The following is a 9,492-nucleotide window of genomic DNA, read 5'->3' as shown; positions in this document are numbered from 1 at the left end:
AAAACAAAATGAGTGGTCAGAGGAATGATAAGGTGGCTTTGAGCAGAAACCGGAAGTGAAGGAACAAGCCACAGGAAAAGAGATCTCTAGAATCTCCAGACACAGGGAGCCAGCCAGTCAGTGCAAAGGCCCAGCGGCAGTATATTCCATTGCTGAAACAGCATCCTAGGGACCATAATTTTGCAAATTGGTCCTCTTGTTTGTCAAATAGATTCCTAGGAGTTAGGTGGCTGGGTCAAAGACTCGTGAACTTTGTTTGCCAACTGACCACTACCTACTTGAAACCCTTTCATCTCTTGGCTCTGTGATGCCATACTCCTGCTTCTTTCCCTACCTCTTTAGCCACTGCTTCCCAGTCTCCCTTTCCTGTATTTAACTAAATTTAAGAGTCCCTGCAGTAGGCAGGATGCACCTCTCCCCCAAGATGTCCATGTCCTAATTCCTAGAATCTGTGAAGATACTACCTTAAATGGCAAAAGGGACTTTGCAGATGTGATTTAAGTCAAGGCCTAATTTTGAGAGGGGGCATGATCCTAGATTACCCAGGTGGGCCCAATATGTTTAATCACTGGGAGCTTATAAAAGGAAGCCAAGAGACTCAGTGTCAGAGAAGACATGGCAATGGAAGCAGGGGTCAGGGTCAGAGTGATTAGATGTAAGGTCTCAACCAAAGTTAATGGTTAGTGGAAGGAGCCACAAGCCAAAAAATGCAGTCTCTAGAAGCTAGAAAATACAAGGGAACAGCTCCTCCCCTAGAGCCTCAGAAGGAATGCAGCCCTGCTAACACTTGATCTTAACCCAGTGAACCATTTCAGAATTCTGACCTCCAGAACTATAACAGATTTATGTTGCTGTAAACCACTAAGTTGGTAATTTGTTACAGCAACCATAGGAATTATATACAGAAATTAACAGTCCCCTGGAGTGTAGCTCTGAATTTCCTCCTGCTTTCCATCTAAATTTACTCTTTTAGGGTTTTCATCAAGTTTGTGACAGACTTACAAGTTTCTATCTCTGGTCCACTATGTTCATTTTTTTCCACTTGACACTAACAGATTTGTTCAGAGGTTCTTAATATAAGCATTTTACCAGGCTTATCCATGGGCCCAAATTCATGTACTCAGTAAGAAAAAAAATTGTATGTTCACAGTTAATCATACTCCAGTGATTAAATTTCCCCAACATATTGCTCAAATACTACCAGATATTTAAACAGTTTGATGTATACCCACTCTCTTTAGGTAGCGAAACCTCATTATCCTCCCACTTCTGGCTGAAAACTCTAGTTAATCCTTAAACACTTAGAACACACAGGAAGCCCATTCTCAGAATCACACATCCTCTCACTATCAGAAGCAACACATCAGGGGGTAATTCTGCACCTCAGCGGACATGTGTCAACACTTGAAGACATTTTTGGCTGACACAACTTGGGGGAGGAGAAGAGCTACCGGCATCCAGCAGGTAGATGTCACCCAGGGATGCTGCTAACCACCCTACATTGTAAATGCACAGGACAGCCCCAAACAACAAAGAATTATCTGGCTCCAAATATCAATAGTGCTGAGGCTGAGAAACCTTGTCTAGATGAATCCTATACAGGGGTTTTTCAACACGGGTTTGGATTAGCTCGGCAACATTTAATCCAATATCCCAGCTGAAATGTACTTTCAGTCTGATTAACTCAAGAGGGCTCTTTCAATCGTCCGAGTTCCCATTTCTTTCAAACACTCACTGAGAATTTCTGAATTCTGTTTCTGGAGTGACCCCTACTACAATCAGTCACTCCACTACATTAACATACTTGAGTTGCCACGTTCTCCCAAAAGCCATTCAAGATGAGACAGCTTCCAGAATGCTACATTTTTCAGACATAAGACAGCAAACCTATCCGAATCCAGTCTTCACTCACTCCGAATCACAGGGTGCTTGGGAAGTTCTTTTGGTTTCCAGCTGACATATGTAAGAATATCCACTGGACTGAAACAATTGTAGGTTCTAGACTGTCCTTTACAATCTGGATAACTATGGATTCAAAGTTATTAACTCTCCTCTGGATCAGATTCAAGTGACCCTCCCTCTCTTGCTGATACACTCCTGTAGTTACCTCCACAATTTTAGAATGATCAGTGGAGTGATCTTTACCACAATTGTAGGTGTCTAAAGAAATGAATTCCCATGCTGTCCATCCATCATTTTTCCTTCTTGGAGTTGTTCTAAAATATCAAGAGGTGCCCTGGCCTGTGTGGCTCAGTTGGTTGGAGCATCCTCCCATACACCAAAAGGTGGCCAGTTCAATTCCAGGTCAGGGCACATACCCAGGTTTTGGGTTCAGTCCTCAGTAGGGGAACACATACAGGAAACAATTGACCAGTGTTTCTCTCTCTCTCTCTCTTCCTCTCTCTCAAATCAATTAAAAAAAAGAAAGCGTGTCTCCAGTGAGGATTAAAAATTTTTTTAACAAAATAAATATTCAAGAGGTAAGTTAGATCATCAGCAAGACTCCACAGTATGCTGACGGCCCAATACTCCCTTCAGTGATATTTGAGACTGTTTCCTCTAATGTTACCACTGCTACTCAGGTTGTTTTTTTCTTTTTTTAATTAAGTCTATTGGGTGACATTGGTTAATAAGATTATCTAAGTTTAAAATGTATAATTCTATAACACATCATCTGTATATCGCACTGTGTACTGACCACCTAAAATCTAGTCTCCTTCTATCACCATACATTTAACCCCCTCGCACTTTTTTGGTAAGAGTAGCCACTGGGCTCTGGGGAAAGAGGTGAAAGGAAGCTGAAGATGATGTCAGCTGCATCTTTCTCTTTGGATATACTGCAAAAAGGGAGGAGGCGACACCCCACTCCACATATGCACCCTTTAATAAATCCTACCCATCACCTTCCCAAAAAGGACATTCAGTCCCAACACCACCGTATGAGTGCCATTTTCTGGTTCACCTCTAGCCAATAATGAATTTTAACAAATTTCAAAATATTGACAATTTGATGAGCAAAAAAAAAAAAAAAAAATGTTATCACACTGTTGAATTCTCCCTTCCCTATTATATTCCACGAATTTTTTTTAAAAAAGATATACCCATGTATTTTCTCTAATTTTAAACAGACATTATAGCCTCTACCACTAGATGCCAGTATCAACATTCGCTGGAGCTCAGCAGTGACAGCCAACGAGCCTGCAGAACTTTCTCAAACGTGCCCTGGGGGTGGGGAGCGGAATCCCCTTCTTTCAACCGGGAGCTGAAGAACCTCCCGACCGCGCTTCCGGAGGTGGCGCCGAGGCCGAGCGCCCGCCCGGGAACCGGGAGGTCGGCCCGGGCGACTCCCGGTCGGGCACAGGCGGGGCTGCCCACTCGAACCCCAGCAGGGGGCGTGCAGGAGGCCGCCAGCCAAAGACTCGATGTTTCTCTCCCTCTTCCTCTATAAAATCAATAAAAACAGTTTTTAAAAAAGACTGCACAGCTCCAGAAGAGCTGGAATATACGGAAATACCTAACCAGCCAGTGTTACCTCAGCGGTGCCCCTTTCTCTCCCAGCCTCTGTGGCACCGGGCTCTCCGGGTTCCCCCTGCCTCTCTCGTCTCCTTTCCCGCACTTCAGTTTGAGGACTCAGGGTCTTCGCCTCTTCACTTACACGTACCCCGTTGGGGTTTTCATCTACTACTCCAGCATCACTACTGATGAACTCAAAAATGTGTATTTCCGCTACCGAGATAAGGTGTCTTCCAAACCAATGGGGGAAGGGATGGCATTGGGGCAAGAGGCTCGCCACACGGCTGAGAAAAAGTGCGCACCTCTGCAGGAGGGCTGCCAGGTCTTGCTCAACTTTCTTGGGCCAGAGCCAGAGGCCTTGGCCGTGTTCCCTTTGTGCACTCCGGCCTGCGGTGGACTGCCATGTGCACAGCCACCTACGGGCGACTCCAGCAGCCAGCGCTCCGAGAGAGACCCAAAGGGGAAGAGAGGAACGTGCAGGGAGACGGTGCAGGCTGGCAATGGCTGTGAACGAGACCACGAGAAACAGAAGCCGGCACGGCCGCAAGCGCGCGACGCGATCCGGGTAGACTCACAACGTCGGATACTGTTAAATGAGCGCGTTTCCCACCCAGCAGAGCGGGAGCCAATCCGTGGAGGAAATGAGCAGCCTCGTTTTAAGGGGCCAATCAGGGACCACAGAGGCCTATGATGACAACCTCGAGAACCAATGAAAAACGAGGATTCTCCTAGCCGGCCTCCCAAGCACCAATCCCAAAGAGATCACTCATTATAGAGTAAGATTTTTACAAGGTACAAATTGGAAGACAAGTCCGCGTCTGGACGACGGGATACTATGCCTACAAAGATGCATGGAGAAAACTCTGTGAGCGCGTAGAAGCGCACTTCCTCAAAAACTCACGGGGGGCGGACCCGCAAGTCACCCTCGAGCCACGGGCTTCGGCGCGGGAAGGGGCGGGAGGGTACGTGCTGCGCGCTGACGTAACGCGCCGGGCCCCGCCCCGACCGCCCTTATAGCGTATCACTGGCGCGCGCGCACACCATTGTGTGGCTGGACTCGGCCGCCGCTGCTGTGGAAGGCGCGTGTTTGGGCTTTTGACGTCCCCGCACCCGCACCGCGGCTTCTGCCTTGCGGCCCGCCGTCCGATAGCCAGCCCTCGGGCCCCTTGCCCGCCACGGACATGCCGCGCGTCTACATAGGGCGCCTTAGCTACCACGTCCGGGAGAAGGACATTCAGCGCTTTTTCAGTGGCTATGGCCGCCTCCTCGAAATAGACCTGAAAAATGGGTAAGTCGGACGCGGGCGCCTGCGTCATCCCACAGCGCTTCGAGCCTGGCGGAGCCGGAGCACCCTAAAAGGAAGGAGGCGATCAAGGCCGCGGCGCCGCGTCGCACGGCCACCAAAATGGCGGCGGCGCGGCGCCGCGGGAGCGCGCGAGGGGGCGGGGGCCGCGTGCGCGTCCCCGTCCTAACGACGCCCCGCCTGCTCCCGGCCCTTGCACCGCCCCTAGGTACGGCTTCGTGGAGTTCGAGGACTCCCGCGACGCCGACGACGCCGTTTACGAGCTGAACGGCAAGGACCTTTGCGGCGAGCGCGTGATCGTGGAGCACGCCCGGGGCCCGCGCCGGGATCGCGATGGCTACAGCTACGGAAGCCGCAGTGAGTCCCACCCCCGCGCGCTCCGCGCCCTTGGGACAGGGGGGCGGGCGCAGGCCTAGAGGGGTCGGGGTGGGGCCTCCCAGCCCGGGCGGGCGTGATAGGCGGGGTCGTTTGACTCGGGTGTTCTAGGGACCCGCCGCCTTCACGGCTGCCCGGGGCAGCCACGGGACGCCGGAGCGCGGAGATTGGGTCATGGGGTTTGCCTAGTCAGATTTTGGGTGTTTGGGGTTTCTCTGCTAAGTTGGGAGGGGGTGGCTTGTTTTGGACCCCTGTCAGCACTGTGGTGGGCTCTGCCCACAGAGGAAGTGAGGGGTGGCTGTATTTGTAGAACCCCCCTTGCTTACCTGTCAGTGCATTAGCTAGAAGTGTAAATGTCTTAGCGTAGAAGTTTGGGGCAGGCTGGGGTGGAGGTGGGGTGGGGGCGGGAAATGGGGAAGGGTATTTAAGTTTAGGTCTTAAGAGTTACTAAAATTGGCGGGGGCCAAAGAAAATACTATATTGAACTAATGTGGTATATACCACAAGTAGAGCTAAATAAGCTTTATGCTGTACTTAAACTAATGGGGGCATGTTATTTGGGGGGGGGTGGTTATGTTAAATGTTTGATGTTGAAATTGTTGCATGTTGAATTCAAACTTTTTAACAAGTCCTTGATGTTTCAATTTAAAAGTGACCAATGGGGCTGAGGCTGTGTCCACTGAGGCTAAGATGACTGCCTTTCCTGATTGGCCTTGGCTTTTCCATACATTGTGTGACCCTTGCCCTATGACCCTTTGGCTGACCTTACCGGAAGCCATGACGACAGCAGCCTTTTGCCATTAGACGCAGGGTGATGGTGAGGATTCCAAGGGTTAGACAAAACTGGTTAATCTGAACTAGGTGACTGTTACCTTGCGTGTTTTGTGGCCAAACCACCACCAAAAACCTCACACTGTGATGTAAGTACTTAGTGTAACTAGTAAACATTTTTGTAAAATGTAGAAATGCATGTAATCAGTTAAGTTTTATATTTTACAATGTTCTGTAAAATAAAACTTAGCGAGGTAAATTGAATAAAGGAGCAGTCACTCTCTAACAGATTGTAGGAGAAGTTTAGTTGGATTTAGTCTATTTGGCTTGCCCTTAATTTAATTTGTGGCAAATCACAACTGTATCAAAGGTTTAGCAATATAATAGCAAAGTCCTACTCCAGTAAATAAAAGTTGATATGTTTGTACTAACTTTCAAAAACGTGTGTCCCTATCATTACAAAGCATCTAATTGTTTTCTTCGTGTGATAAAGGTGGTGGAGGTGGATACAGCAGTCGGAGAACTTCTGGCAGAGACAAATATGGACCACCTGTTCGTACAGAATTCAGGCTTATAGTAGAAAATCTTTCTAGTCGCTGCAGTTGGCAAGATTTAAAGGTATGTGCTATAATTAGAGAAGCGATACTAATGTTTAAAGGGTCTTTATTCCTGAAAGTCCGGTACAGTCTGTCGATCTCTTTCTTCAGATTTTTGGGTCTGACCTGTCTTGTTGCTTTTTTAGGATTTCATGAGACAAGCAGGTGAAGTAACCTATGCGGATGCTCACAAAGAACGCACGAACGAAGGAGTAATTGAGTTTCGCTCCTACTCTGACATGAAGCGTGCTTTGGATAAACTAGATGGTACAGAAATAAATGGCAGAAATATTAGGCTCATTGAAGATAAAGCACGAACGAGCCACAGACGGTCTTATTCTGGAAGCAGATCAAGGTAACTTGAAGAATAAAGCAAAGGGGAGGGAACTATTTACCAAGAACCAAAAAAAAAAAATCAAAGAAAAATCTCAATTGATACTTAATTGAAATTAGGTCACTTTTTTGCTGCATCATTGGGTTCTTTTTCAGATGTTTTGACAGTGGACTTCAATTATATTTTTGTGTTGGTTTGTCTATTCTTTGTAAGTGGCACAAACATGTTCAGATGTATTGAGATTAAGATTTTGTTGTGGTCTTTACAGGTCTCGGTCTAGAAGGAGGTCACGAAGTAGGAGTCGCAGGAGCAGCCGCAGTAGATCTCGAAGTGTCTCAAAAAGTCGCTCCCGGTAAGTGTTGGGTCTTAACGTTACTCTACTTTTTTATGGAATACTTGTGTGTTCTGACAAGGTATTGAAAGAAAAATCTGGCTTTTCTTGTTCAGATCCAGGTCTCGGAGCAAAGGTCGATCACGTTCTCGGTCAAAAGGCAGGAAATCTAGGTCAAAGAGCAAATCGAAGCCCAAGTCTGATAGAGGCTCCCGTTCACGCTCTCGAAGCAGGTCTAAGGATGAGTATGAGAAATCTCAAAGCAGGTCTCGTTCTCGATCTCGTTCCCCCAAAGAAAATGGAAAAGGTGATATAAAGTCAAAATCTAGATCGAGGAGCCAGTCTCGTTCCAATTCTCCCCAACCTGCTCCACCCTCAAAAGCTCATTCTGTGTCCCCTCCACCAAAAAGAGCTTCAAGATCTCGTTCTAGATCCCGCTCAAAGTCAAGGTCACGGTCCAGATCGAGTTCCAGAGATTAACCCAGAACTCTCTGTTCTTTGCACACTATTATGGAACACTTTCCTACTTGCTTAGGCAGTTACTCTTCCATGTTTGTACTTGGCCTCTTCTGCAAGAGAGATCTCCTGAAAACAAGGGCACACAGAAATTTGACTTGTGGCCAAATTTGATGAAAAAGATGGGGTTCTAAAGAAATGGTGGCATGAAGACCTCCTCCCTTCTTTTTAGAATTAAGATAACTTTGATTTTATAGCTTTTGAGCTAAAATAACTTTTGTAAAGATTAAGCTCATTTAGGTTTTTTTTTTTTTTTTAAGTATTTCAGCAGGATCTGCTGCAGGGGTTTTGTTGTTTTGTTTGCTTACTTTTAAATTTAAACTGTTTCAAGCTTTGGATACTTAAGGCTTTAGAGGGAGGACCCATTTTTCAATTATGTTGGCTTTTTATAAAGCCTGAGTTATGTAAGATTTCAATAAAAGTTTGCTACCAAGATGATTGCCTTATTGAATAGGTTGCTATTAATTCCTTTTAATATTGATATCTACTGTTGAAACAATGTAAATTCTACTTAAATGTAAAACAAGGCAAGCCTCAGACCAGCAATAAATTATTCAATTTGGATATCATTTTGTTCTGTTAATCAAATTTGCCAAAGTCATTGTATCTGCCCATTCAACAAGTTAGGTTAAAAATAAAATATTTTATAGTCAATCTGTTAAACAATTTTGCCTAAATTGATGAGTTTTAAATAACAAAACCTTACTTTGATACTTTTTAATTTTAGATGTTTTGTAAGAAATGGGTGGGTTTTTTTTCCCAATATAAACTGCAGAATTTCAGAGAAGAAACTGGTGCCTGTAATTATAGTTTATTATTTTGCCGATTTGAAAGAATAGAAGTTAAAGACTTACGAAGAGGCAAGCCTCCACTGCTTTTCAGAATTTGTTAAGGACAAGTGAGTTTAAGACTTGGCTTTGACCAAAGTTCTCGTTTTTTTAGGGAAAGAATAAAAGCTTTTAGAAGGAGAGAGTGGGGAATGTTACAAGGTGAAATTTGACTCTCTAAAAGTATGCAACATCCTCATGTTAACATTACTTCACATGGTGTAATAGGCAGGTTTGTCCACATTGTTAGCTGGCCCTTAGTGGATATAGGTAAATTCCTGCACTTGTAAAATTTTTCTAGTAACAACAAAAAACTTACTGAAAATCTGTAGTCTTATTCCATATCTGTGGACCTCCATCGTTAGATAGCTAAACCACTATAGCATTGGTCCATTTGAGAACAGAGTTGACTGATAAAATGTTTAGTTCCTGCCAACTTGTGAGTCCAATCTGACAGTCTCTACAACATGCCACATACTGATCTGTGACTAGATGGTGTATTAAGCTGATAGAGAGAAAAAGAGAAGTGAGCAACATCTTGATTCCCCTTTTACCTGACTGTTTATTGACACCATAGTGCCTTTATGGCCAGTTTAAGTCCTACCTGCTCCTGTGTTACCATCTTTCATCTTTGGTATCTTTCTCCCTCTTTGTTAACCTATTTTATGCTTTATCTCCTTAATAAAATGCTTACTGAGGGAAAGGTTTGTTTTGAATTTATTGTGTTTTTTGTTTTGTTTATTTTTGAGAGATGGAGAGGGATAGAGAGATAAAAACATCAATCAGCTGCCCCCCATGCCCTCACCACAGATCAAGCCTGAAACCCAAGACCTCCTGGTTCATGGGTCAACACTCAACCACTGAGTCATATCAGCCGGGAATACTAAGTGTTTAACCACTTAGTGCCAAATTCTTGGCAAGTGGTC

The 9,492-nt window shown here is 45.3% G+C and overlaps 1 protein-coding gene across 1 annotated transcript; it reads left to right on the top strand.

Annotated features, from left to right (window-relative positions):
* Positions 1-4,505: 4,505 nt before the first annotated feature.
* On the top strand, positions 4,506-9,263 carry SRSF6 (serine and arginine rich splicing factor 6). Its single transcript, XM_081150138.1, has 6 exons — positions 4,506-4,801; positions 5,025-5,173; positions 6,456-6,580; positions 6,705-6,913; positions 7,161-7,244; positions 7,340-9,263. Exons 1-6 carry the CDS (start codon positions 4,695-4,697, stop codon positions 7,701-7,703), a joined length of 1,038 nt encoding a protein of 345 aa, XP_081006264.1. The 5' UTR covers positions 4,506-4,694; the 3' UTR covers positions 7,704-9,263.
* The last annotated feature ends 229 nt before the right edge of the window (positions 9,264-9,492 follow it).

This window comes from Miniopterus schreibersii, assembly GCF_964146895.1.
Source record: "Miniopterus schreibersii genome assembly, chromosome: 10".
Taxonomy (NCBI): domain Eukaryota; kingdom Metazoa; phylum Chordata; class Mammalia; order Chiroptera; family Miniopteridae; genus Miniopterus; species Miniopterus schreibersii.
The sequence above is the reverse complement of the archived record's forward strand: the minus strand, read 5'-3'. Positions and strand labels throughout refer to the sequence as shown.

What these genes read in the sequence shown, in the direction of transcription:
- SRSF6 (XM_081150138.1), top strand. Translation starts at nt 4,695, where the DNA reads ATGCCGCGCGTCTACATAGGGCGCCTTAGCTACCACGTCCGGGAGAAG. An exon ending in GAAATAGACCTGAAAAATGG is followed by an intron (nt 4,802 to 5,024) that starts GTAAGTCGGACG and finishes CACCGCCCCTAG; the next exon opens with GTACGGCTTCGTGGAGTTCG. An exon ending in GCAGTTGGCAAGATTTAAAG is followed by an intron (nt 6,581 to 6,704) that starts GTATGTGCTATA and finishes TTGCTTTTTTAG; the next exon opens with GATTTCATGAGACAAGCAGG.